Here is a 26,127-nt window from a genome sequence, read left to right on the forward strand (position 1 = left end):
AACCTTCCAAACTTTGGTTAAACACAGCTTGTTCTCGTGCTATCGTGCTATACATGATAGAGAGGTGGCCCACAAAAGGTACTTAAGCCTCCCATCACCAGAATCTCATGCACTTTATATTTCTGCCCGGAACCATGCCAAGTCTGTTCTCCAACTAGCCAAAAACTCCTTCATTAATGGAAAGTGTCAAAATTTTTCAAGATCTAACTCCCCTTGTGACTTCTGGCATCTAGCCCCCAAAAATTGCCAATAACTTTGTTTCTTCTTCTTTCCCTCCTTTATTTCAACCTGATTATTATTATTATTAAACATAACGGAGAAGGCAGAGTGGGACGAGCGCAAGCGCTATAAGTTGCCAGATGACAACCCCCACCCACCTTGACCGTAGAAAGAAGAAAGGAAAAGCAATTAGCACAATAGTAGGATGAAATCAGAGCAGGAGGAGAAAATAGGTTAAACAATTATAAAGAACGCCTCAACGAACTGAGAATTATTAAAACTCACAAAAAAATTCAACAAAAAAAATCAACAATTCTGACTTATTTAATATATGTCAGACAACACGAGTAAATGTAGTATAACTACTTAAAACTTGATGGTATAAAATCACAGGTATAGTTACATAATTTATCACAAGTATAGCTGCAAAAGCAACCAGAGTTTAATTGACTAGACTCTTCAAGATTTTGTTCGAAGCAGACTTGAATTTTTGCACATCACTCGCAGTGCATGTGCCCTCGTCAAGCATGTTCCAAAGTCTTACAGCACAAGGAACAAAGCTTCGCTGAAACTGACTGGTGTGACACCTAACCTGCTGTAAGCAGCGCGCATGTGAATTTGACGCAAGTCGAGTGTTTCTGGTGGGCACAAATGCGTTTGGGATGGAGGCATTCAGCGGGTGAAGCTGGTTGGCATGGATCTTATATAGCATGCAGACACTGCTGACATTGCGTCGGTGACCAAGATCCCAAGCTGCTTCGCCACCACAGAGGAACCTAGCGGAGGAGACAACTCTGTCAATGAGACGGAGGTGGGACACAGCTGCGGAAGACCACACAGGAGCACAATACTCCAGCAATGGAAGAATAAAACACCGGAAGTAGCTGGCAGAGATAGACTGGTCACCAAAAATCCGGTAAGCCTTCCTCACAACACCAAGCTTTTGCGAGGCAGAACTGACAAGACGCCTGATGTGCCGTTCAAAAGACAGTTTTGAGTCGAATCTGACACCCAAAATATCAAGCTCATCACATACTGTCAGAGGCGCGCCATCAACAAGCAGAGGGCCGTGAAGGGGATTTAGCGTGCGAGAGCGTGAAATACACAAGCATTTTGATTTTGATGCATTCAGTTTCATGTTCCAGGTGCGACACCAGTCAGATATACGTCTGAGATCCTCATTCAGGGATGTACTAACATCAAGACGTGAATTCGGTGACTCAACAGTAGCAACAAGTGTCACATCATCTGCATATCCGTAAATAGGATTGCTAGTGATTTGTAGTAGATCGGAAGTGTAGACATTGAACAGCAGAGGTCCCAGTACGCTACCCTGGGGAACACCTGAGTGGACGCTGTACCAGTCACTGTAGCAACTATCAACGCACACACGGTGGGCACCACTACTATCATATCTATCTCTAAAGCTGAACTCTTCCCTCAAACCTTTGCTAAAAACTCTACCTTGGACAATTCAGGGCTTGTTCCTCCTTCTCCTCCACCCTCTGACTACTTCATGCTACCTATTAAAATTCTTCGCAATGATGTTTTTGCATGCCCTCACTGGCCTAAAACCTTGGAAGGCTTATGGATCTGATGGAGTCCCTCCTATTGTTTTCTGAAACTGTGCCTCTGTGCTTGGACCTTGCCTAGTCAAACTCTTTCAACTCTGTCTGTCAACATCTACCTTTCCTTCTTGCTGGAAGTTTGCCTACATGCAGCCTGTTCCTAAAAAGGGTGACCATTCTAGTCCCTTAAACTACCATCCTATTGCTTTAATTTCCTGCTTATCTAAAGTTTTTGAATCTATCCTCAACAAGAAGATTCTTAAACATCTATCACTTCACAACCTTCTATCTGATCGCCAGTATGGGTTCCGTCAAGGCCACTCTTCTGGTGATCTTCTGGCTTTCCTTACTGAGTCTTGGTCATCCTTTTTTAGAGATTTCGGTGAAACTTTTGCTGTTGCCTTGGATATATCAAAAGCTTTTGATAGAGTCTGGCACAAAGCTTTGATTTTCAAAGTACCTTCCTACAGCTTCTATCCTTCTCTCTGTAACTTCATCTCAAGTTTCCTTTCTGACCATTCTATTGCTGCTGTGGTAGACTGTCACTGTTCTTCTCCTAAATCTATTAACAGTGGTGTTCCTCAGGATTCTGTCCCATCACCCACTCTCTTCCTATTATTCATCAATGATCTTCTAAACCAAACTTCTTGTCCTATCCACAACTACACTGATGATACCACCCTGCACTTTTCCACGTCTTTTCATAAATGTCCAACACTTCAGGAAGTAAACATTTCACGCAGGGAAGCTGCAGAATGCCTAACTTCTAATTTTTCTAAAATTTCTGATTGGGGCAGAGCAAACTTGGTATTGTTCAATGCCTCAAAAACTCAATTCCTCCATCTATCAACTTGACACAACCTCCCAGACAACTATCCCCTCTTCTTCAATGACACTCAACTGCCCCCTCTTCTGCACTGAACATCCTTAGTCTGTCCTTTACTTATAATCTAAAATGGAAACTTCACATCTCATCTCTAGCTAAAACAGCTTCTATGAAGTTAGGCATTTTGAGACATCTCCACCAGTTTTTCTCAACCCCTAGCTGCTAACTCTATACAAGGGCCTTATCCACCCATATATGGAATATGCTTCACATGTCTTGCAGGGGTTCCACTCATATCACTCTTCTAGACATTTCTCTTCTAGACTTCTCTCATTGCCACAATGTTACATCTCTAGCTGTCTTCTACCCTTATTTTCATGCTAACTGCTCTTCTGATCTTGCTAACTGCATGCCTCCCCTCCTCCCACAGCCTTGCTGCACAAGATTTTCTTCTTTCTCTCACCCTTATTCTATCCACCTCTCTACTGCAGGAGTTAACCAGTATTCTCAATCATTCATCCCTTTCTCTGGTAAACTTTGGAACTCCCTGCCAGCTTCTGTATTTCCACCTTCCTATGACTTGAATTCCTTCAAGAAGGAGGTTTCAAGACACTTATCCTTCAATTTTTGACTACCACTTTGGACCCTTTTATGGGAATGGCATCTCAGTGGGGTTTTTTTTTATTGGATTTTTGTTGCCCTTGGCCAGTGTCCCTCCTACATAAAAAAAAAAATGCATCAACACTAAAATGAAGAGGTGACAGAGGCAAGAAGTGTTAACTGAAGTGAAGACTAAGCAGAGATACAGAGACAAGACTAGAGAAGTGTAGCTTAGGCTCTGTATGTATATAACTAACACACTCACATACAGAAGCGAGGGGTGACAGAAGCGAGGAGTGTTAACTAAAGAGAAGACTGGACAAACAGAGATACAAAGACAACCAGAGGAGTGTAGCTGATGCCCTGTACACCACAACCAGCTAACAACACAGGTACCTACAAGGCAGTGACAGGTGCTGACCTCCATCACTGCTACTCACCTGGATGTAAATAATGGTGGCCTCAAATCTGTGGTCCATCGTGTCATCAAACTCAATGGTGCCATACACAAAGACACGGCCAAGCTTGGGTGTGGCCGTGTCCACAACGAGCCACATGCCTGTAGGGTATACCAGGGTATGATCAAGTGTAGTTGAGTAAAATGTCATAAGGTGTAACTGAGTGTAGTTTGGTGTGACAGGGTGTAGTGTAGTGTTTACTGGGTATTACTGAACATGGTTTAGTGTGGCAAGGTGAAGGAGTGTAGATAATTTATGCTTACACCCAAGAAAAAATTAGTTTCAGTACCAAGGAGACAAGAGAGAGAGAGAGAGAGAGAGAGAGAGAGAGAGAGAGAGAGAGAGAGAGAGAGAGAGAGAGAGAGAGAGAGAGAGAGAGAGAGAGAGAATTGTGTGTTACAAACTTACTGAGTTTTTATTCTAGTGGTGGATATAATGCAAGAAAGAGATGGATGGGCTGATTGTGTTTATTTAGACCTGAAGGCAGCCTTTGATAAAGTGCCACACAGGAAATTGTTGTGGAAGTTGAAGCATAATGGTGGGCTAAGGCGGGGGCTTGCTGAGATGGATGGAAAATTTCTTGACAAACAGAGAAATGAGAACCGTGGTAAAAGATCAAAAATCATCATGGAGGGAAGTCATAAGTGGAGTACCCCAAGGCTCAGTACTTACCAATCATGTTTGCAGTCTATATAAATGATATGATAGAAAGTGTGAACAGCTACATGAGCCTTTTTGCGAATGATGCAATGTTGCTGAAGAAAGATGAGAGTGCAGAGGACTGTGGAACAGTACAAGAAGACCTGAACAAGATATCAGAGTGGAGTTATAGATGGGAAATGGAATTTAATTTAAAGAAGTGTAAGGTAATAGAATTTGGAAAAAGTACAAGAAGAGTAAAAGGAAATTATATGTTGAATGGTGTAAGGTTGAGTGGAGCAGAAGAAGAAAAGGATCTTGGTGTTACAGTGACTGGGAACCTGACCCCGGAGAGACACATTAGCAAAATTACAGGAGTAACCTATAACTTGTTGAGAAGAATAAGGCAGGCCTTTGCATATATGGATGAAGAGATGGTCAGGAAGATGATCGTGTTGCTGATAAGACCCAGACTAGAATATGCAGCAGTAGTGTGGTTGCCATACAAGAAAAAGGATATAAGGAAGTTGGAGAGAGTTCAGAGAGCAGCTACAAAGATGGTACCAAGTATCAGAGACTTGTCATATGAAGAGAGACTGGAAAGGATACATCTACAAACGTTGGAAAAGAGGAGAGAAAGGGGAGACATGATTGCGATATATAAAGCATATAAGGGAGTAGAGGAGGTGGACTAGAGCAACTTAATGGTCTGGGATACACGGAACACTAGAGGACATGGAAAGAGGCTGAAGAAGAGTGCTTGTAGAAGAGATGTCAAAAAGTATAGTTTCCCATATAAATACAACAGTAAATACACACACTTACTCTCAGGAATCACAATCTCATCTCCCTCCACAGGCAGGCTGTATTCTGCCTCTGTTGGGTGGCCACCAGTACTGACTGGCATATGCTTCCACGTCTCCACATCAGACCAGCGGAAAGGTGCGTCTGGATGTGTTGTGGGGACTGGTCTAGGGTCAGGCGCAGAACATCCTTTGTGCTGACACCTAGAGAGAGTAGAGAGTAGAAAGAGAGAGAGTTGAGAGAGAGAGAGAGAGAGAGAGAGAGAGAGAGAGAGAGAGAGAGAGAGAGAGAGAGAGAGAGAGAGAGAGAGAGAGAGAGAGAGAGAGAGATATTATTTGTAATTAGACTATATTGTGAAGATGATTTGGTGTTTCATCTTGACAGCTTGTATTGAGATTTTCAAGGGTGTTTTCATGATTCTACTGATAGTTAAAGAAGGGTATTGAGAGTCGAACAGATGCTCATAGTTTTCAAGGGTGTTTTTGTGATTCTAGTGATAATTTTGACAAGCTCTGGTGGAAGTTTTGGGGTTTTCAAGGATGGTTTTGTGATTCTAGTGATAATTTTGCGATGTTACAGATAGTCTGACAGGCTCTGGTGAAAGTTTTGGGGTTTTCAAGGTGTTTTTGTTAGTCTAGTGATAAGTTGGGGAGGGTAATGATAAACTGACAGATTACAGTGGAGGTTAAGAGGATTTTCAAGGGTGTTTTTGGGATTCAGTTGGTAGTTTAAAGGGTACTGATAGTCTGGTGAATTATGGTGAAAGTTATAGGAGTTTTCAAGGGTGTTTTTGTGACAAGTGATAGTCCAAAAACTTTACATCACCAATAGCAAACAAACACACACACACACACACACACACACACACACACACATACACACACACATCATCGTCGAGTAAACAACCAGGAATCCAAGCTCCTGCAAAGAAAGATTTTGTTTGACCATGGCCACTACTAGGAGCTTAGAATGTGTTCCCGGGTAGGAGCTATGCTCAAGTAGAGTTCTCCTGTCTCCAGAAATAAATAAATAAAAGAAAATTTAAGTAGAGCTGTGCTCAAGTAGAGTTCTCCTGTCTCCAGAAATAAATAAATAAAAGAAAATTTAAGTAATAACAGAGGTAATAAAATGAGTAAAAGCTCCAGCAAGGCGGACGCCATAGGTGGGAGTGGAGTGTTGCCAACGGGGTCACCATTCCCAGGATTTGAGGAAGATAATGAACTACATGATAAAATGCAAGGAAGGAAAGTGGCTTTGATGGAAGGGATGATCAGTGACCTCACTGAAAGAGTGAAAAAAATTAGAAAAAAAAACAACATGACCTGGAAGAGGAAAACAAAGAATTGAGGACTATGTGCTGATCTAAAAACAAAATTGAAGGAAAACAATGATATTATTAAAAAACAAGAAAATGAAGTAATAGGGATGAAAAGTGAACATCAAATCTGGAGGAAGGAAAAAAGGAAGAAAAAGTTAACTTTACAGAAATCATAGAAGCGCAAAAGAAGGAAAAGACAGATTTAAGTAAGGAAATTGTGAAAGTGATCAAACAGGAGGAATCGATGGTAAGGGACACAATGGACAAAGAGAAATGTATTGTTATATATGGATTAAAAGAGGAAACTGACCCAGTAAGATACAAGAGGAAAAAAAAACAAAAAAAAAGTAGCAGAGGACATTGTAAAAAATATACAGAGAGAAGGGGAGGACTGGATAAGTGAAATTGAGGAAATACATAGACTGGGGAACTATATAGGAGGAGAACAACCAATGAAAGTAAAATTTAGGGCACAAACAACAGCCATGGAAGTGATATTGAATGTGTGGAAACTGGACAAGACAGAGCAATACAGGAAAGTTTGGATAAAGAGGGACATGAATGAGGAGGAGAGACTCAAGGTAAGCGATCTAATAAAAGAAGCAAAGGCAAAAAATGAGAAAAGAACAGAGGAAGAGAAAAAAAAGTTCTATTGGAAGGTAAAAGACAAGAGGCTCAGGAAGTGGTATCTGACAAAAAAAAAGAATAGAAAATGTAAATAATGTATGGAAAAATAAAAAGTGGACAGTGGCAAATACAAATATAAATGGTTTAATATCAATGTTGCGTGAATTGAATAATTATATTAAGATAAAGCAGCCCGACATCATGGGTATTACTGAAGTTAAACTAAATGAGACAACAGAAAATATAAGAATTGATAATAGTAATTATAATGTGTGGATAAAACATAGAAATAATAAGAAAGGGGGAGGAGTCATGTTACTTATAAAGAAGAGTATAACAGTGGAAGAGGTTGAAATAGGAGAAGGAATGGCGGAAGTAATTAGAATTCAAACAAAAAGGAAACGAAAAGGAAGAAGAGATTTTGCAGTGGCTTATGTACCCACAGAGACAAATGCATGGACACAAGAGGATTATAAATTATTGTTAAGAGATACTAGTAACCGTTTGGAGAGAATACTGGCAGAGAGTAACAATATAACACTTATGGGTGACTTTAATTGCAAGGAGGTATGCTGGAAAGAGTGGACCATGGATGGGGGAGAAGAGTCATGGGGATATATGCTTCTAAATTTAATAATGACAAATACTATGACCCAGTGGATTGGAGAAAATACAAGATTTGGGGGTAATGAAGCGACATCAAGGCTAGACTTTGTTTACAAAGGAAATGGACATCTTTGAAGCAATAAATTATCAGTGCCCACTAGGTAAAAGTGATCATCTGTTAATTGAATTCAGCATAGGCAGTGGTGCAACAGAAAACAGGAATTAAATTTACAAGAATGGGAGATATAATTACAAGAAAGCAGATTTTATCAGGTTGAGGGAATATTTTGCAGAGGCTAAATGGAAACAACTGTTCACGGCAAGCAGTACGCAGGAAAAGTCGGACATATTAATGGAAATTTTTAATGAAGGGGTCAGTAGATATGTACCAAAGATCAAAACAAAGGAAGTGAAAAAGAAAAAAAATGGTTTAATACGAGATGTATAACAGCAAGAAAAAGAAAAAGAAGCAACATGGAATAGATGGAGAAAAAAGAGGAAGTGAGAAATGGGAAGATTTCAAGAAGGCAAGAAACGAATATATCAGAATCCTGAGAGGTGAAAAAAGGAATTATGAGAAAGATATAGTTAACAAATGGAAAGGTGCGCCGAAGTTATTCTTCAGATATGTGAATGGGAAGATGAAAAACAAGTAAACAATAGATAAATTAACAAAAGATGACATTACATACGAAGATACATGGCTACAAGCGGAATTAATGAACAAGTGCTTCCAGTCAGTATTTACCAAAGAAAGCAAATTTGAAGGAGAAAGAGCATGGCACAGAGGCAATGTGGTGAGAGAGATACAGGTGGACATAAGTGAAATTAAAAAGATTATGAAAGATTTGGATATAAATAAGGCTCAAGGACCAGATGGAATGTCCATCTGGATACTTACGGAATGTTGTGAACAACTGGCAGAAGGTATACACAATAACATAGTATGTTCTTTTAAGGAAGGAAAAATTCCTCTAGACTGGAAGAGAGCCAATATTGTGCCCATTTTTAAAGGAGGTAATAAAGAAGATCCATTGAATTACAGACCAGTGTCCCTAACAAGTGTGGTGGCAAAAATAGCAGAAAGAATAGTTAAAAACAGATGAATGGAATATTTAGAAGAAACACATACATTGACTGACAGACAATTTGGTTTCAGAAGTGGAAGGTCTTGTGTCACGAATTTAGTGGGCTTTTATAGCAGAGCAACTGATATAATTCAAGAGAAAGAGGGTTGGGCAGACTATTTTTATTTAGACCTAAAAAAAAGCATTTGATAAGGTACAACACCAGAGACTGCTATGGAAAATTCAAAATATAGGGGGTTTGCAAGGAAACACACTGAATTGGATTACAGACTTCTTGAGGGATAGAGAAATGAGAACAGTAATAAAGGGAGAAAAATCAGAATGGTGTAGAGTTACAAGTGGAGTACCACAGGGGGACAGTCTTAGCATCATAACGTTTCTGGTGTATGTCAATGATATGATGGATGAAGTTGACAGTTATATAAGTCTGTTTGCAGATGATGCAAAATTATTGAAAAGAGTGGAAAACAATATGGATTGTGAAATATTACAGAAAAATCTAAAAAAGATATATAAATGAAGTAAGAAATGGGAAATGGAATTCAATGCAAAGAAATGCAAGGTGATGGAATTAGGAAAAGACAAAAGAAGATTGACAAGTTCCTACACCACAGGAGAAATGGAAATTAAGAAAACCAAAGAATAAAAGACTTGGGAATTACAATAAGTGATAATTTATCACCAGTAAAACATGTAAACAAAATATTTTGGGAAACTTATGAGTTACTAAGAAAGATGAAAGGGACATTTGCTTTTATGGATGAAGAGATGATGAAAAAGTTGATGGAATATGTGATTCAACCAAAATTGGAATATGCCACAATTGTTTGGTCACTCCATAATAAAAAAAAGAATAAGGAAAATAGAAAGGATCCAAAGAGCTGCAACCAAACTGGTACCAAGTTTGAGAGATTTAACCTATGAAGAAAGATTAAGGAGATTAAAGCTTCCATCATTACAAGAGAGAAGAGAAAGAGGGGACCTGATAGCCATATACAGAGTTTTAAAGGGTAAGGATCAAGTTGACAAAGAAGACTTATTTGTGTGGGACTCAAGAGCTACAAGAGGACATGGAGTGAAACTGAAGAAAACAGCAAGTAGAAGAGATGTCAAGAAATATATTTCCAAAATAGAAGCATAGAAATATGGAACAACTTAGATGAAACAGTGGTACAATAAAAAAATATTCATGAATTTAAAGTTAAGCAAGATGCTTATAGATATGGAGACAGGACAGCACGAGCATACCTCTTGTTCCTGTAAAACACAACTAGGTAAATACAACTAGGTAAATACACACACACACACACACACACACACACACACACACACACACACACACACACACACACACACACACACACACACAAAATGGAACATGAAAACTTAACTCAATGCAATAAAAATAGAAATACACAGATAAATACATACTTATACACACTGAAACTGATCTGCCTTGATTGACCAGGAACTCAGTCATCAAAGACCATGTTGCCATGCCTTTTTGTAGTCTTTTTACTGTGCGACACTGAAACACAGGGAGAGAAAAGGAGAGTTAATGGCACTGGCAACAACCATAACAGAAGAGCAGTATTGTAGGACAGGACAGGGAGAGAAGAGGAAATTCAATACTGCTGGCAACAACCATAACAGAAGAAGAATATTGTAGGACACTGAAATAGCAAGAGGAGAAGTTATATTGCAGTCAAGACCATCACAAGGAGAACAGTACAGTTGGGCATTGAAACACAAAGGAGAGATTTTAATTTACACAACAACACAACCCCAGCACAGTCACCTCACCCAGCCACCACTCTCAACACATCACCATCTCACTCTTCCACAGCAGATTTCAGGCAATGAGAGAATTTCCAGCAACTCACAACACACAACACAACACCAGCAGCAGCTCAGTCACCCAACCCACCACTCTCAACACACTCTGACCTTGCTTTTACCCATGTACGTGAGTTCCTTTGAGTCTGTGTCCCAGTAGAAGTCCCCATGAATGTTTGTGGTGGGGTCAGGCAGGGACTCCAGGCTCTCCCTCTCACCCTTGATCGTCCTGTCAAGTTAGGCAATGCCACATTAGGTCAGGTTAGATCACACACACGGACATGCATAGAAATAGAGGTTTGGGATTAATGAAATGAGGAGATGGGGTTAATAAAAGAAAATGTACAAGATGGAAGCACACGTGTGTGCAGGCACACGCACACACTTAAGCTATGAAGAAAGACTTGAAGAGATGGAATTACCAACACTACGAGAGAGAAGAGAAAGGGGAGACCTTATAACAATGTACAAGTTAGTAAACAATATAGAAAGAATAGGCAGAAATTACTTGTTACCACAGATGAAGGAGGGAGAGAGACAGATGAGGGGGCATATGAAGAGAATAAAGAAGAGTGGATGTTCAAGCGACATCAAGAAATACAGCTTCCCATACAGAACTATTGAAATCTGGAATGATCTGAAGGAAGAAGTAGTTGTAGCAAACAGTGTACACATGTTTAAACAGAAACTGGATAAATATAGTTATGGAGACAAGACAAAATGAACTTTGGCTTGTGCTCTGTACAATACAACTAGGTAAACACAACTAGGTAAATACACACACACTACAAGAACAGGTGATATAGCCAAAGGAATGTACATCAAGCCAAGGAAAATCTAAGGAGATATAAACACACAGAAAGGAACGAGTGTCTGATTGTAGCACAGAACATAAGAAAACATGGAAAACTGCAAGAAGCCATTAGGTCTATAAGTGGCAGTCCACAGACTCTGTATACAGAGGGTGTCCAAGTTACGAGGTAATGAGTTACGAATGTTCATTGATATGAGCAGTCTACTTGCAAAAAGAAAATGTACTCTTGATAATGTTCCCTTTGCTAACCAAACATTCAAATTTGGCACACAGTATGCTGCTTTGCCACTAACTACGCAGTGCAGCAGCATAGCAGAGGACCGCCTACTGGCCCAGGACACAGGCCCTGTAGCAGTTTATTATGAGACGCTAGTTTAAAATTTAAATTTAATTTAAAAACATATTGTACTGCACCGCAGTGAGTCTGCCTTGAGACTCCACAATGCACAGACCTCTGCCAGTCTGCCTCTGAGAGGCAAAGAGACAGGAGAGTTGTGCTGCATGGTGTAGAAACCCTGCTCCATTACATTAAGTCCACAAATAGGCAAACAAACCTGTCTTATGCTTTCAGCCAGCCATCTTAATAAATTACATGAAAAAAGGTATGCATAACCTGAGAGGGAGAGCGGAAGAAAGAAAAAATGTACATGAGAGAGAGAGAGAGAGAGAGAGAGAGAGAGAGAGAGAGAGAGAGAGAGAGAGAGTTGTATGCCTAGCATATCTGAGTCTTGCATTTGGCAGAAACCTCAAGACTGTCACTTCTTGGTGGTATCACATCACCCATAAGGCAAGGTGTTCTCTCTCTCTCTCCCTCTCTCTCTCTTTCTCTCTCTCTCTCATGGTACCAAGTATCAAGTAAGTAAGCATTACATTGTTTGCAGAACGTATGATTCTTTTTTGGTTCTGAAAAATTATGATGACAAGTTGCGAGGAAAATGACTTACAAACAGCCTTCTGGAACATATCTTGCTTGTAACTCGAACACCCTCTGTACTACAACTACACACACACACACACACACACACACACACACACACACACACACACACACACACACAAACTCACAGGGACACTTACTCAATTCTGTCAGGTGTCTGGGTGAGTGTGTGCTTCACAAAATAGTAGTCATTTCTTGTCATGAATTTTGTGTTAGTCTTGTATGACATGTTGACGAACTGATGGGGAGAAAAATGGAACCAAAACACAATTAAATCATATGCATAAACCTGTGATAATAATGATTACAGTAAAAATAATAATAACAATAAAAATAATAATAATAATAATATTAATAATAATAATAATAATAATAATAATAATAATAATAATAATAAAATAATAATAATCTAATTTTCATCTGAATGCATAAACAACTTAGCATAAAGATAATATTTATTCCATTCTCTGTGTGTGTGTGTGTGTAATAATAATAATAATAATAATAATAAACAGTTTATTATTTAGGCAGTTGACAAACTGAAAATGTACATAGGGGATGGGGAAAAACTTAACATTAATCCTAAAGGTAAGTCTAATCTAGGAGGGAAATACTATTGATTGATGGCTCGCACCATGGTGGGAATCGCACTGAGTCTGTACCGGTCCGTGAGCGGCGCCTTCAGGGGCGTTATTTTGTTGTGGTGTCTGGTGGTACGGACCGGGCAAGGCGCATCGGGTGGCAGCATGTTTCTGAGACGTGGATGATGCAGTAGTCCCCTCCCAAACTTCTCCAGAGCCTCTCGGTGCCTGGTGGTTATTCTGGACAGACTCAGGTTGGTCAGGGCTTCTTCATAGGTGGTGTATGCAGGGCCAAGGATGACCCTGCACGCCCTTTTCTGCACACTCTCTAGCTGTAGCTGTTGAGCGTGTGTGAGGGAGGAGGACCACGCTGGGGAGGCGTACATGAGTTTGGGGAGGATGAAGGTAAGGTACACCCTCCTTAACTCATCTGTCGGCGTCCCCAGCGACCTGAGTCTGCCCAGCATGTACAGCCTGTAGGTAGCTGATCTCACGGTGCTGGCGACATGCTGCTTCCAGTTCAGCTGGTTGTCCACCGTGACTCCGAGAAGCTTGGCACATTGGACCACCTGGAGGGGGTGAGGGCCCACTGTGAGCCGGGGAGGGGGCACTGGTACAGAGGAGGTACAGAAATGCATCACCACAGTTTTGCTGTGGTTGATGGTCATCCTGCTCTCCTCCGTCCACATCTGCAGTCGCTCCAGAATTGCTTGCAGTGGCGAGTAGTCCGGGTTCTTGGTGGAAACTGGGACGCCCACGGTGCAGTCATCCACATACTTCCAGCGATGGGGGGTGTCAGTGAGGGCGTCGTTAATGAGGAGGAGGAAGCATAGAGGACCCATCTTGGTCCCCTGGGGGACTCCACATGTCAGCTGTTGGAAATTAGAGACAGAGCCCTGATAGCGAACGGCCTGACGTCTCCCTGTGAGGAAGTCGGCTAGCCACGCTATCAGATTAGGAGGGAGACCCAGACTTACTGCCTTGCTGATGACAACAGTGTGATCAACAAGATCAAAGGCTTTTTTGAAGTCCACAAAAGCAACTGCTAGAGAGGTGTTTCGCTTGTCCAGGTGGCTGTGGATGAATTCAAGGAAGCTGGTCAGGAAATGTGAGGTGGAGGTGGCTTTAATATTTCCGAATTGTCTGATATCCACAGTGTTACAAATTTTGGTGTATGCCCAGTCATATAGAAAATCTTCACAAATAAGGCTAGGGATGGAAGTGATAGAGACTGGCCTGAGGTCATTGAGTGACTGTGGACTGGAAGTTTTGGGGATGGGGATGACGTAAGATGTCTTCCAGTCCGCGGGGCAAGAGTGTTGGGAGAGTGAGGCGTTTATTATGGAGCATAGCGGTGTTGCTAGCTCTACAGCAAATTCCTTGTAAATTTTTATAGGAAGGTCAGTGGGTGTGGTGGATCTTGGTTTAAATTTAAGTATTCTCCTAAAAACATCCATCGCCTGGACAGTGTGTGGAGGGGAGGGAGCGGGAAGATAGGCAGGAAGCGGAGTGGTGTGGAGGGGAGGAAAGGTTTGACAGATAGCAGCAAAGTGATCGTTCATCTCCTGAGCCGTGAGATTAGCAGGAAGGTGTGAGGTGCAAGGAAGAGATGAAGTGTGCTTTTGTAAGCCTTGTACACAAAGCTTTGATCTTAGCGTACCACTGTCTGTTGTTGGTCAGCTTGAGGTGGTGTATCTTGTCTGGGTAATAGCTTCCCTTTGCATTCTTAATCTCCCTGATTACTCTGTTTCTTAGTTTCCTGTATAGGACCGGGCAGGAGTGGAACGCCCAGGTCCGCTGACGCATGAGTCTTTTAATGCGGGGCGTCATCCAGGGAGCATCAGATGGGTGCGTTGTGACGCTCTTGGCTGGGAAGTAGTGGTGGAAGGCTTCTGTGGTGGTGGCGACGTAATTTTGCCATTTTAAGTGGACGTCCTCCTCATCCAGCACCTCGGTCCACGGGTGTTGTATCACCCACTGCCCAAACTCCCTCATGGCTGAGTCAGGCATGGGGCAGTGGGTCCTGGTGACAGCTGACCGGGGGGTCGAGGTGGTGGGTGTGGGTGTCCACAGTATGGAGAGGTGGGTGCTCCGTCCCATGGGAGGCAGCGGCTTGGGTGGCGAATACTGCTGGCCCAGGTCTGTGAGTATAAGGTCGAGGATGGCTTGCTGGTGGGTGGGGAAGTCCACGACCTGGGTGAGGTGTAGCTGGTGTAGGATATCGCTGATATCTAATCTGTTAAAGTCCCCACAGATGACCAGCTTGGCAGCAGGATACCTCACCCTCAGGGCATCAGCAGTGTTGATGATGTGAGCGGTGAGTAACTGTGCTGTGGCGGCTCGTGGGGGGTGGTACACGACGCAAAATATGATGGAGGCCATGTTGCTGGGATGGGAGGGGGGCGTGACCCTCACCCACAGGGTCTCCACACCGGCAGGAATATCGACAGGGAGGTGAGGGGCTGAGGGCAGAGCGGCAGAAAACGGCCACTCCACCCCCCCCTGCGTCCTGACCTGAGGTGATGGTAGAGCTGGTAGTCCTGCATTGTGCACACCTCAGGAACAATCTGCCACGCCTCAGTAACTGCCACAATGTCCGCACAAGTAGATCTTACCGTCACAATCAATTCGTCCATCTTGTTGGCCAGAGACGTTGCATTAAATAAGAGAAGTGAGGGAAGACTATACCACGTTCTCGGCACCTCAAAGTGTTTGTATTCCCTCTTCTCCACCCTGCGGTCTTCTCTGGCACTGGAGGTCACTGGAGTGTGTGTGTGTGTGTGTGTGTGTGTGTGTGTGTGTGTGTGTGTGTTTGTCAGAGAGAGAAAGTTTATATCCCAGGGACTGCCAGTTGTAGACCTGGTGGCTACTTGCAGCTATCCTTGTGTTCTTGTGCTCACATGTTCCCCTTAGCCTCCACCACTCCCCTGTGTTGCTGTGCTCCTCTCCCTTTAGCCTCCACCACACCCAGAACTCACCTGATTAGCATTTTCAAAGTTGAAGTCAAAGGTGGCACCAGTGTAGACAAGCCCCATCCAGCCAGCACCACCAATACGGAGCATGAGGTAAGGGATGTGGGTGGCGCCGAAGTCGTTGCTTACCACCAGGTCCTTGCCAAGCACTGAGGAAGGGCTCGGATTGGTGACGGCCACTCGCAGGAATTTCATGGCCCCTCGGCAAACTGATCCTGGCACCTATAGTGATGACAGACAAAGGAATGGTTATTATTGTTTTTTTTGTATGTAAGAAGGGTGCTGGCCAAGGGCAGCAAAAAGAGCAAATAAAAAGGTCCAATGAGGTGCCAGTCTCTAAAGGAAAGGATCAAAAAGATCATTCAAAGTTGGAGGTCAAGTGTCTCAAAACCTCCCTTTTGAAAGAGTTCATGTCATAGAAAGAAGGAAACACAGAAGCAGGCAGGGAATTCCAAAGTTTACCATGAGTTGGTTATTCTGTTGTTGGGGTTAGTACTGGTGATGTTTACTGTGATTAGATACACACATATGCATACACAGATGTATACCTGATGTAAAAGACAGGTAGGAAAGGAGTGATGGGAGTGATAAGACTGCTTATACTATGGGGTGAAATTTGTATTAACAAAAAATAAGAAAATAAGGGAAGCTGCAAAAGGCTACCAGACCTACACGTGGCAGTCTCTAAGAAACATACCCATCTATTTCCACCTAACATCATCATGTATAAACTTGTCTAATCTTTTAAAGTTCCCTAATGTAGTGATGTGTACTGTGATTAGATACACACACATGCATATGCGGATGCCTCTTTGATATATAGTACAAGGAGGAAAAGAGATCTATCTGTCTGTCTATACACCAGGCTGATAATCCCATACTAGGTAACCCAAAGCACCTCACACTCAAACACACATCATTCACACTCTTAGGCCCATTGACCCCTGGAGAAAAGGCACAGAAAAAAGATAAAAAGAAAGAAATGGCATCCTAGAAATGACTCAGTATATAAGATAAAGGTACAAGGAAGGGAAGGGAAAACATACAAGTTAATCAGCATTTATCCAGGTACAATAAATAATAAAGAAATACAAGACCAGAAGCATATCAATGAGAGAGAAAAAAATCTCAAAGAAGGAAGGGGAAAATATCTATAAACCCACAAATATATTCTGCCTTATACCTACATTCTTGGTGACAGAGAATGCTGCTTCTTGAGTGCAGGAATCAGTTGGTAAGATGCCCATTGTGGGAACAACATTCGCCTCCGGTTCGCCCGTCAGAGAGCCATCAGCGTCTATCCAGATTGTCTCGTGTTCCCACTGAAACCTGATCTGATGTGGGAGACAGAATGGTGTCTGTGTCAAGGAGCAACAAGGAGCAGCCATCAGGTTTATTTTCAAGGTGATTAGTCACGTTTTCATGGGTCTTCTTTACTATACTGCTGTAGAACCATTGCTTTTCTAGTGATAGTTTAACAGGGAATTCACCATCATCACTGGGAAAAAAACATCCATGAGAATCTATATATGCAGCCCTTGAAAACAGTCATTACAAGAGTTACTGGTGTTTGTAAATGTTTTCAAGATTCTCATCAGTTTAATGATGATTCTGCATTAAAAAAGTTCTTATGAGTTATTTGTGAGTTTTTAAGTGTTTCCATGCATATAAGACTAGTTTAACAATGGTTCACCATCAGTAATAGAAGAAACACTCATAAGAACTTCAGTAATCATGGTTGTGGCTTCAGAAAATTGTCCTGATGGGAGAACAAAGCATTGCAAAATAAGTGCATATATGGCAAAAACTGAGGAGATACAGAGAGTCATCCTGAAGAAGAGATGTTTTTCCTTACCTTGTTGGGTGAATTCTCAAAGGCCAGACCCTTAACCTGTGCCCTGTAGCCTCCCTGGTAGTTCCTGCACTGAGAACAGCCAGACAGTGCAGCACTTCCACCCTCATCAAAGTTAACAAATGTGACATTGGAGATACTAAAGATCTGGGTCTTGGGCGCCACAATACCACTGGTTCCTGAGGTGCAGGCACTGGAGTTGAGGGCCGAGTGACACACCACCAGGGAATTGAAGATGCCTGCACAAAACAGCGTGAATAAAAGATTGTCTCATGATCCTACAAAAACTTAATCTGGAGACAAAATGGTGTTTGTGTCACCACCAGGGAATTGAAGATGCCTGCACAAAACAGCATGAATAAAAGATTGTCTCATGATCCTACAAAAACTTAATCTGGAGACAAAATGGTGTTTGTGTCAGAGTAGCTTGGTGTGCATTCTAAAAGGTCTGCTCTCTCATCAGGTCTGTTTTCAAGGCGATTATTCAGGTTTTCATGTTTTTTCTTTATTTTCTCTTTTTTTCACAACTGATGCTGTAGAAGCCTTCCACAGCATCATTATTTCAGTGATAGTTTAACAGAAATTCATCATCATCACTGGGAAAAAACATCCCTGAGAGTTCAAACTCAACACATATAGCCTTTGAAAATAGCCCTTATGAGAGCTATTAGTGTTTCAAAGTGTGTTTTCATGATTCCAGTGATAGTTTAGCAGGAATTCAGCATCATCAATGGAAAAATGAGGCCCATGAAAGTTCAATTAATCACACATGTGACCTTTGAAAATCCTTAAGAGAGTTGCTGGTGTGTGAAATGGTTACTGTACTTAAAGATGCTGTTATAGAAGGTACCTGTAGAAAACCTAACTGAACATAACCTAACCTACCCAAGTTTATGTAATTATATAATTCAGTGTACTTATATTAACTGCTGCTGTTGTTTTTGCTATAACAGTTATTTAAAGATCTGTGTGGTATGTTATTTATGTTCCCTCCAAAAGCTGTGCAAGATGTAGGGAAGGAAGAAATGGAATCAAGCATCTTAACTAACATTGCAATTTAACTCATCACTTGCATATCCTGCTTTTCTTAACCACAATTTCCTCATCAGGCAGGGAGCTCAACCAGGCCTCACTACCTCTCACTAATTCACTCGCATATCCTGCTTCTCTTAACCACAACTTTCTCATCAGTCAGGGAACTCAACAAGGCCTCACTACCTCTCACTAATTCACTTGCATACTCTGCTTCTCTTAACCATAATTTTTTCATCAGTCAGGGAGCTCAACAAGGCCTCAAGGGGTCCTTGAGTTATGATGGAGTTCCATTCCTATAAACCGATTTTCAGCATAGGTTTGAACTGGTACCTACATTATGTCACTCACCTATGCTAATGTTATAGTAAAGTCATATTCTAGTTTATAAAAACATAACTACTGTACCTGTAAAAGAAACACATCAGGACATACAGTAAAAAAAATAAATAAATAAATAAAAAATAAATAAATCAGTAAAAAGGACAAAGGGGAATGTACAGGGACAAGCACTGCCAGTTTAACTACCAAGAGGCAGAAGTCGAGATCATTGTAAACTGAGGACTCCCTATACCTCTCACTCCTTCCAGTCACCATCCCCCTTCACCCCATCACCACCCAGTGACTCACCAGGGCTGTCATCCTGTCCGAGCCCTCCCTTCACAGACACCATCTCCATGCCAGCCTGTTGGTTATCAAGCATCACAAAGTTGTGGAACTGCAGCTTAGTGCCAGATACTGCCTCGGCACCCCGCTCACAGTGCCACGCGGTGAAGCTTTCCCACTTGGCCACCTGCAGGAATTTTTTTTTTCTTTTTCTTTTCTTTTATTTTTTGTGTGTGTGTGTGTGTAAGTGGACACTGGCCAAGGGCAACAGGTGAAAAAAGGCCACTGAGGTGCAGGCTCAAAAGAATGGTCAAAAGGCTCATCCAAAAGTGGAAGATTTTTATTTATTTATTTATTTTTTTTTTTTTTATTGTCCTTACTACTGGGATTTTTATTTCTTGGTAACAGTTCACTAAGCCACAAGACTGTTCCTTTCCAGTGAGGGGTTGATGGGGCTACGTGTGTGAGTGTGTGAGTGTGTGTGTGTGTGTGTGTGTGTGTGTGTGTGTGTGTGTGTGTGTGTGTGTGTGTGTGTGTGTGTGTTGCTTTGCCTGGACCATCCTGTGTGGGATCGTAATATTTTGTAATAGTAAGCTCTAGTTCATCAAGTGTATCAGTAATTAGGCAGGTGAGGCTACAGGAGCATAGTTCATAATAGTAAGCTCTGTTTCATCAAGTGTATCAGTAATTAGGCAAGGTAATTAGGGTACAGGAGCATGGTAGCACTGCCACTGACTCATGTACTAAATCACTGACTGGTCAATGAATTTCTATCTGACTTTGAAATGTTAGCAAACTTCTGTATTTCTACCAGAACCATAATTTGAATTGTATGGGTTTTGACGGAAATACATCAATCTGCTGCACATTTCAAGACAAGATGGGAATTTGCTGACTGATCAGTGAGTGAGAGCTTTGGTCAGTTACAGTGTTATCATGTTCCTGTGTCCTGAATTACTAAGACACACCTAATGACAGAGTGTAGCAGTATTGCCCATCATTATACACACACACAGATCATATACACATGAATGGATACGTATTTAGTGATGCGTGACACAGACTTACCACGTCCCTGCCTCCACAGATGTCGGACTTTGGGTGATATCCTGGATTGGAGAACACCCACAGACCATACCTGGAACAGAGGCCAGTGTTGTCATCAAATGTCCCAATGTCCCAGATGGATAGCCAGAAAACAGATTAACTTTTATCCTTCTGTACTATGATCCTCTCTCTCTCTCTCTCTCTCTCTCTCTCTCTCTCTCTCTCTCTCTCTCTCTCTCTCTATTCCACCCATCATGTAAACTTCAAGCCAGCACAGAACACACAGCATAACAATAACACTCATGCACACATACACACATCCTCTCTCTCTCTCTCTCTCTCTCTCTCTCTCTCTCTCTCACCCAACACACACACACACACACCCTCTCTCTCTCTCTCTCTCTCTCTCTCTCTCTCTCTCTCTCTCTCTCTCTCTCTCTCCTACCCAGCCAACACACAATCACAAACACACACACACACACACCTTCCCATGGAATGTGCAGTGTTATTGAAGAAGAGTCCCATCTGTTCAGTGTTCTGGCAGTAGATGTTGGTGGTGGATGGGCCCGAGGGGTGGTGGTCCAGCCTGTACCAGTAACCAAAGTGTGTTCCACTGGCAGCTGCATTGTGACGGAAAATGTTGTTTGGGTTCACCACCTGATGGATGAGCGAAACAGTGGATCAGTGAGTAAGCAGTTTGTGGAAAATTGCAGGAGTTATGAGTGTGTGACTGGAGTGGGAGGTGGTTCTCAGAGTGGCTTGTGGAGACTTTGAGAGTTTTGAGTGTGTGGAAGATTCTCTCTCTCTCTCTCTCTCTCTCTCTCTCTCTCTCTCTCTCTCTCTCTCTCTCTCTCTCTCTCTCTCTCTCTCTCTCTCTCTCTCTCTCTCTCTCTCTCTCTCTCTCTCTCTCTCTCTCACACATTCTTCCATCTAATTGATTTTTACTGAAAGAGGAGCACTGGTCAAGGGCAACAAAAGGAAGAAATATACCCACTGAGGTGTCAGTCCCTAAAGGAAAGAGGCCAATGGATCATCCAAAACTTGAAGCCTCCCTCTTGAAGGAGTTCAAGTTATTGGACTGAAGAAATACAGAAGCAGGCAGTGAGTTCCAGGGTTTACGAGATAAAGGGATGAATGATTGAGAATACTGGTTAATTCTTGCATTAGAGAGGTGGATAGAATAGGGGTGAGAGAAAGTAGAAGACATCCCTTACTTGTTCTCCCTCCTCCCACCTTTTCCCTCCCTGCTTCCTTCCCCTATACACGCACACATGTACACACACACACACACACACACACACACACACACACACACACACACACACACACACACACAAAAGATGTGGTTGAAGCAGAGCATTGTACACATAATTAAAGAGAAATCATGCAAACATAGATATGGAAACAGGACAAAAGAGCTTGCTTGGACCCTGTGCAGTACAACTTGTTAAATACAACTAAATAATCATATACACACACCCACCCAGAATGAGGAGCGTGTCACATCCACATTAAGAAGGGAAGAGGAGGTCCTGGTGTAGACTGCAGGGTTGTACTGCACCACACTGTTCTGCTCCACCCCATCCTCTGTGAAGATAGCGTGACCCATGTTGTTGTACGCCACATTATGCTCCACCAGCAGGTTGTTTGTTGCGTGCATTGTCACTGCGCGGTTGTAGGTGTGGTGGATGGAGCACCCGCGGATGTACGAATGTCCCCAGCCAGGTGGAAGTGGAGTGGGTACCGCCCAAGTTGGAATGCCTGGGTGGAAATTTGGCAAGTGTGTATGTGTGTGGATTACAATGGATGTGGTGTGTTATTGTGCTTGCCTGAAGTGGAGGTGATGTTACTGTGCCTGTTTGAAGTGGAGGTGGAGGGATATTTTGATGTGTGAATGAATTAGGGTGGATGTGGAGGTGATACTAATGTGTCTCTCTCAAGTGGAAGTACAACACATATTGCTCAAATTACTACATGTGACATTACTACTACTACTACTACTACTACTACTACTACTACCATTACCAATGCCACAACACACATGACCTGACCCAGATTGGCCCAGCAGGACCCAGCCTCTCACAGCCTCACCTGACCAGCCTTGGTCACCTCCACGTACTCAATGTGTCCCATCACCAAGTCCAGGTCAGGGAACTTTCCAGACAGTATCACGGTGGCGCCAAATTGGTCACCGCCAATCTCGTCTCCATGTCGACCATTGAAACATGACTGGGTGGTCTGGGATGGTAAAGAGAAGAGAGACATGTTGGTGTGTGGCAGTGAACAGAGAGAGAAGAATGCATTGAGAGAAAGAAAAAGAGAGATGTATTCTCATGTTTTCCAGGATGTTTTCATTATAGTAGTGAAAGGTTAGCAAGGATTCTATGCCTTTATTAGATCTGGGGAAAACTATTGTTGTTTTCAAGGATATTTTCACAATCTAACATGGATTCTATGCCATTAACTGAGTGTGGTGGAAACTGTTGTGGTTTTCAAGGATGTTTTCCTGATTGTAATGAGGTTAACAAGGATTATATACTGTTAATAGATTTTGGTGGAAAGTATTGTGGCTTTCAAGAGTTCTTTCATAACTGTAATCATAAATGAACAAGATTCTACACCATTAACAGATTCTGAGGGAAAGTATTGTGACTTAAGCGTGGTGAATCCTTTAAAATTCAGATCTGCACCATCACACACCACTGCTACTATTCACAACCACTACTATACACCTTGAGAACCTGCACCAGAATGGCAGTAAGTCACCAAACACACCAGAACTGAATGAACTCACACCTACACACTACTACTACTACTACTACTACTACTCCTTACGGCCCACACACAACACACCTTCAGAATCTGCAACAGAACAGCAATAAGTCACTCACCAGAAGTCAATGAACTCAGACCTACACACTATTCTTCCTCCTCACAGCCTTTCATAGCCTATATACAGCACAGAACAACACCACAACACCAAACTCACCAGGCCTAAAAGCAGTGTCACAGCCCTCAATAGCCACACTGAAGTCGGTGCCAACATTTCCCTGGATCTTGACATTGTGGGTGAGGAGTCCCACCTCTGCACGTGTCTCCACTGTGTGTCCCTCAAGAGTCTGGGTGACGGAGAGGTGGGTGTGCTCCAGTGCCTCTGTCAGTGTGACCTCCAGGCCATCCTCAGAGACTGATGCGATGGTCCTCACCTCGTTCTCCTTCATGTAGAACCTGTGGAGGGATGAAGGGGGTGAGAGAGAGAGAGAGAGAGAGAGAGAGAGAGAGAGAGAGAGAGAGAGAGAGAGAGAGAGAGAGAGAGAGAGAGAGAGAGAGAGAGAGAGAGAGAGAGAGAGAGAGAGAGAGAGAGAGAGAGAGAGAGAGAGAGAGAGAGAGAGAGATTTGCACATGAATGTTCCTTTACCTGTTCTCTGTGGTGGCAATAACAACCTGGTCACCCTGCCTCAAGGTGACGGGCAGGGACAGGGTGAGGTTGGTGTCCCCAAGGGAGGCCGTGTGTGCCAGGTGGGTCCAGGTGATGGGGACGTGAAGGCCATGAAGGTCCAGCGTCCCATCACGCACCGCCAATACCTGTGGGATGGGTCAGGGTAGGTGATAAAGGGGTTTGGTTAGGTTATGTGGAAGAAATCCAGTCTTTTATGTTGTTATTTTTATTGTTGTTCTCTCTCTCTCTCTCTCTCTCTCTCTCTCTCTCTCTCTCTCTCTCTCTCTCTCTCTCTCTCTCTCTCTCTCTGCACAGTGGGATGGAGTCTAGTCTTTCATTTTGATGGTTTGTATCGTTGTGGTCTGTCTGTCTGTCTGTCTGTCAAGGAATCTAGTCTTATACTCTGCTGGTTTGTATTGTTGTGGTCTGTCTGTGTCTGTCTGTCTGTCAAAGAATCTAGTCTTATATTCTGCTGGTTTATATTGTTGTGATCTATCTGTCAGACAAAACATACAGACAGATCAGAACAATACAAACCAACAGAATGAAAGCCTAGATTCCTTGACAAACAAGCAGACACACAGACAGACAGATAGACAGACTCATCCTCCTCACCACTACAATCATGGATGCATCTTGATAACCAGACCAGCCTCCACCAGAATCCATGAAAGGCATAGAATCCTGGTTAAATCCTTCTCTCTCCCTTTGCCTCTCACCTTGGCATCCTCTCTCTCTCCCTCTCCCCTTGGCACCCTCACACTCTCCCTCAGCCTCTCACCTTGGCACCATACAAGGGCAGCTCGGTGGAGTGTGTGTTGCTGTGCAGTTCAATGACGGCCTCACCAGGGAAAGGCTGATCCTCCGACCCAATACTGAGAGAGCCACCACCAATGATCAAAATATACTCTGCCCACAACACCAGCTCCTCCACAGTCTCCACATCAAACACCACGTGGCCACCCTGGATCAGCAGCATCTTCAGCACTGGTGTTGCCTGGTCCAGCAGCAGTGTCTTGCCCTGAGTCACCACCACCAGCTGCCCCTGTGATGGTGGCGGTTCGCTGCCCCAAGTGAATGGTGAACTCCAGAGGTCGATGTAGGAGAAGATTCCACTATTGTTCTGCTGTGGAGATGAGGGGTGAGAGGTGAGGGGCGAGGGGGTGAGGTGGGTGAAGGAGGAGAATGAGATGAGGGTGCTGAGTGGTGAATTTTAGAGGTGAGGGATCAATGATGAGGGGTGAGGGAGGAATGGTGAGGGGTGAAGGGGTCAGAGGGGATAGAGGGATAGAAAAAGGAAGGTAAGTTAAGAAAGGAAAGGAGAAAATGAGGCTAAAAGGATGAAACAGGAGATGAAGAAATTATAAACACAAAAATTAATAAAAGACATCAAATTAAGCAAGAAAACAGAAGGAAAAAGAGCAAAACACTTTCACCAAACAAAAGAAAACATAAACACTCACAGCCGCTGCCAAGCCTTTCCCAGGGGCAGTGACCTTGACCTGGAATTGACCCGACCCTTGGTGAGCCTCAGTGATGCAGGTGATGCTGGTCGGACCCTCTTGGGTCACCTTGCACTCTGACCCACCAATGGTCACCTTATTGCCGCTCAACCTAGGGAGGATAAGGTCTAAGTTAGGCAAGGTCAAGTCAGATCATTATGTTGCCGTTTGACCTGAGGAGGTAGTGGCTGGGTTAGACAAGGTTAAGTCAGATCACTATGTTGTCACTTGTCTTAAGGTTAGGCAAGGTTAGGTCAGGTCACTGCAATACTGCTTGACCTGAGGGGGCAGTGATCAGGTTAAGCAAGGTTATATGGCAGAAAATACAGCATGCATACAGACAGACAGACAGGCAGGCAGAGAAGCACAGACACCCAGAAGTCACACAGACACCAGGCACTGTGGTACTTACCCAAAGCCAGTGCCAGTGAGGGTGAGGGAGGTGCCGTCAGCAGTGCCGCCTCGCTGGGGCTCCAGGCCAGTGAGGGAGAGTGTGAGAGCCAGTTGGTAGGTGAAGCCACCCAGCAGACTGGCAGACAAACCATTCGGGCTGCTCACCACCACATCACATGTCACATCTGCCTCACCTGGTACATGTAGATGGATAGATAGATGGATGGTTGGATTGAGGGATGGATAAATTGATGGATGGATGGATAGATAAATTAATTGATTAATTGACAGATAGATAGATAGAGATAGATAAATAAATTGATAGATTTATAGTTTATTGACAGATGGATGAACAGATTGATA

At 42.9% G+C, this 26,127-nt stretch overlaps 1 protein-coding gene across 6 annotated transcripts in view; it reads right to left on the reverse strand.

Moving 5' to 3' along the window:
• LOC135112099 (fibrocystin-L-like) overlaps nucleotides 1–26,127 on the reverse strand; it is a 29,989-nt gene that overhangs the window by 2,808 nt on the left and 1,054 nt on the right. For 3 of the 6 annotated variants that reach the window (XM_064026077.1, XM_064026067.1, XM_064026086.1), the window contains exons 1-13: nucleotides 22,522–22,661; nucleotides 21,914–22,191; nucleotides 20,915–21,087; nucleotides 20,452–20,521; nucleotides 19,408–19,570; nucleotides 17,749–17,984; nucleotides 17,081–17,227; nucleotides 15,900–16,115; nucleotides 12,481–12,578; nucleotides 10,701–10,818; nucleotides 10,185–10,281; nucleotides 5,136–5,317; nucleotides 3,654–3,772 (exon numbers count right to left, since the gene is read on the reverse strand). In XM_064026077.1, the coding sequence (XP_063882147.1) occupies nucleotides 5,145–5,317; nucleotides 10,185–10,281; nucleotides 10,701–10,818; nucleotides 12,481–12,578; nucleotides 15,900–16,115; nucleotides 17,081–17,227; nucleotides 17,749–17,984; nucleotides 19,408–19,570; nucleotides 20,452–20,521; nucleotides 20,915–21,087; nucleotides 21,914–22,090 (1,668 nt within the window). In that variant the 5' untranslated portion in view covers nucleotides 22,091–22,191; nucleotides 22,522–22,661 and the 3' untranslated portion in view covers nucleotides 3,654–3,772; nucleotides 5,136–5,144. Of the gene's footprint in view, nucleotides 1–3,653; nucleotides 3,773–5,135; nucleotides 5,318–10,184; nucleotides 10,282–10,700; nucleotides 10,819–12,480; nucleotides 12,579–15,899; nucleotides 16,116–17,080; nucleotides 17,228–17,748; nucleotides 17,985–19,407; nucleotides 19,571–20,451; nucleotides 20,522–20,914; nucleotides 21,088–21,913; nucleotides 22,192–22,521; nucleotides 22,669–23,419; nucleotides 23,659–23,848; nucleotides 24,016–24,650; nucleotides 24,993–25,332; nucleotides 25,484–25,783; nucleotides 25,959–26,127 lie in introns of those variants that run through there. The other 3 variants (XM_064026097.1, XM_064026104.1, XM_064026115.1) reach the window with 3 other exon arrangements.

This window comes from Scylla paramamosain, chromosome 2 (assembly GCF_035594125.1).
Source record: "Scylla paramamosain isolate STU-SP2022 chromosome 2, ASM3559412v1, whole genome shotgun sequence".
In the NCBI taxonomy this organism is placed as follows: Eukaryota; Metazoa; Arthropoda; class Malacostraca; order Decapoda; family Portunidae; genus Scylla; species Scylla paramamosain.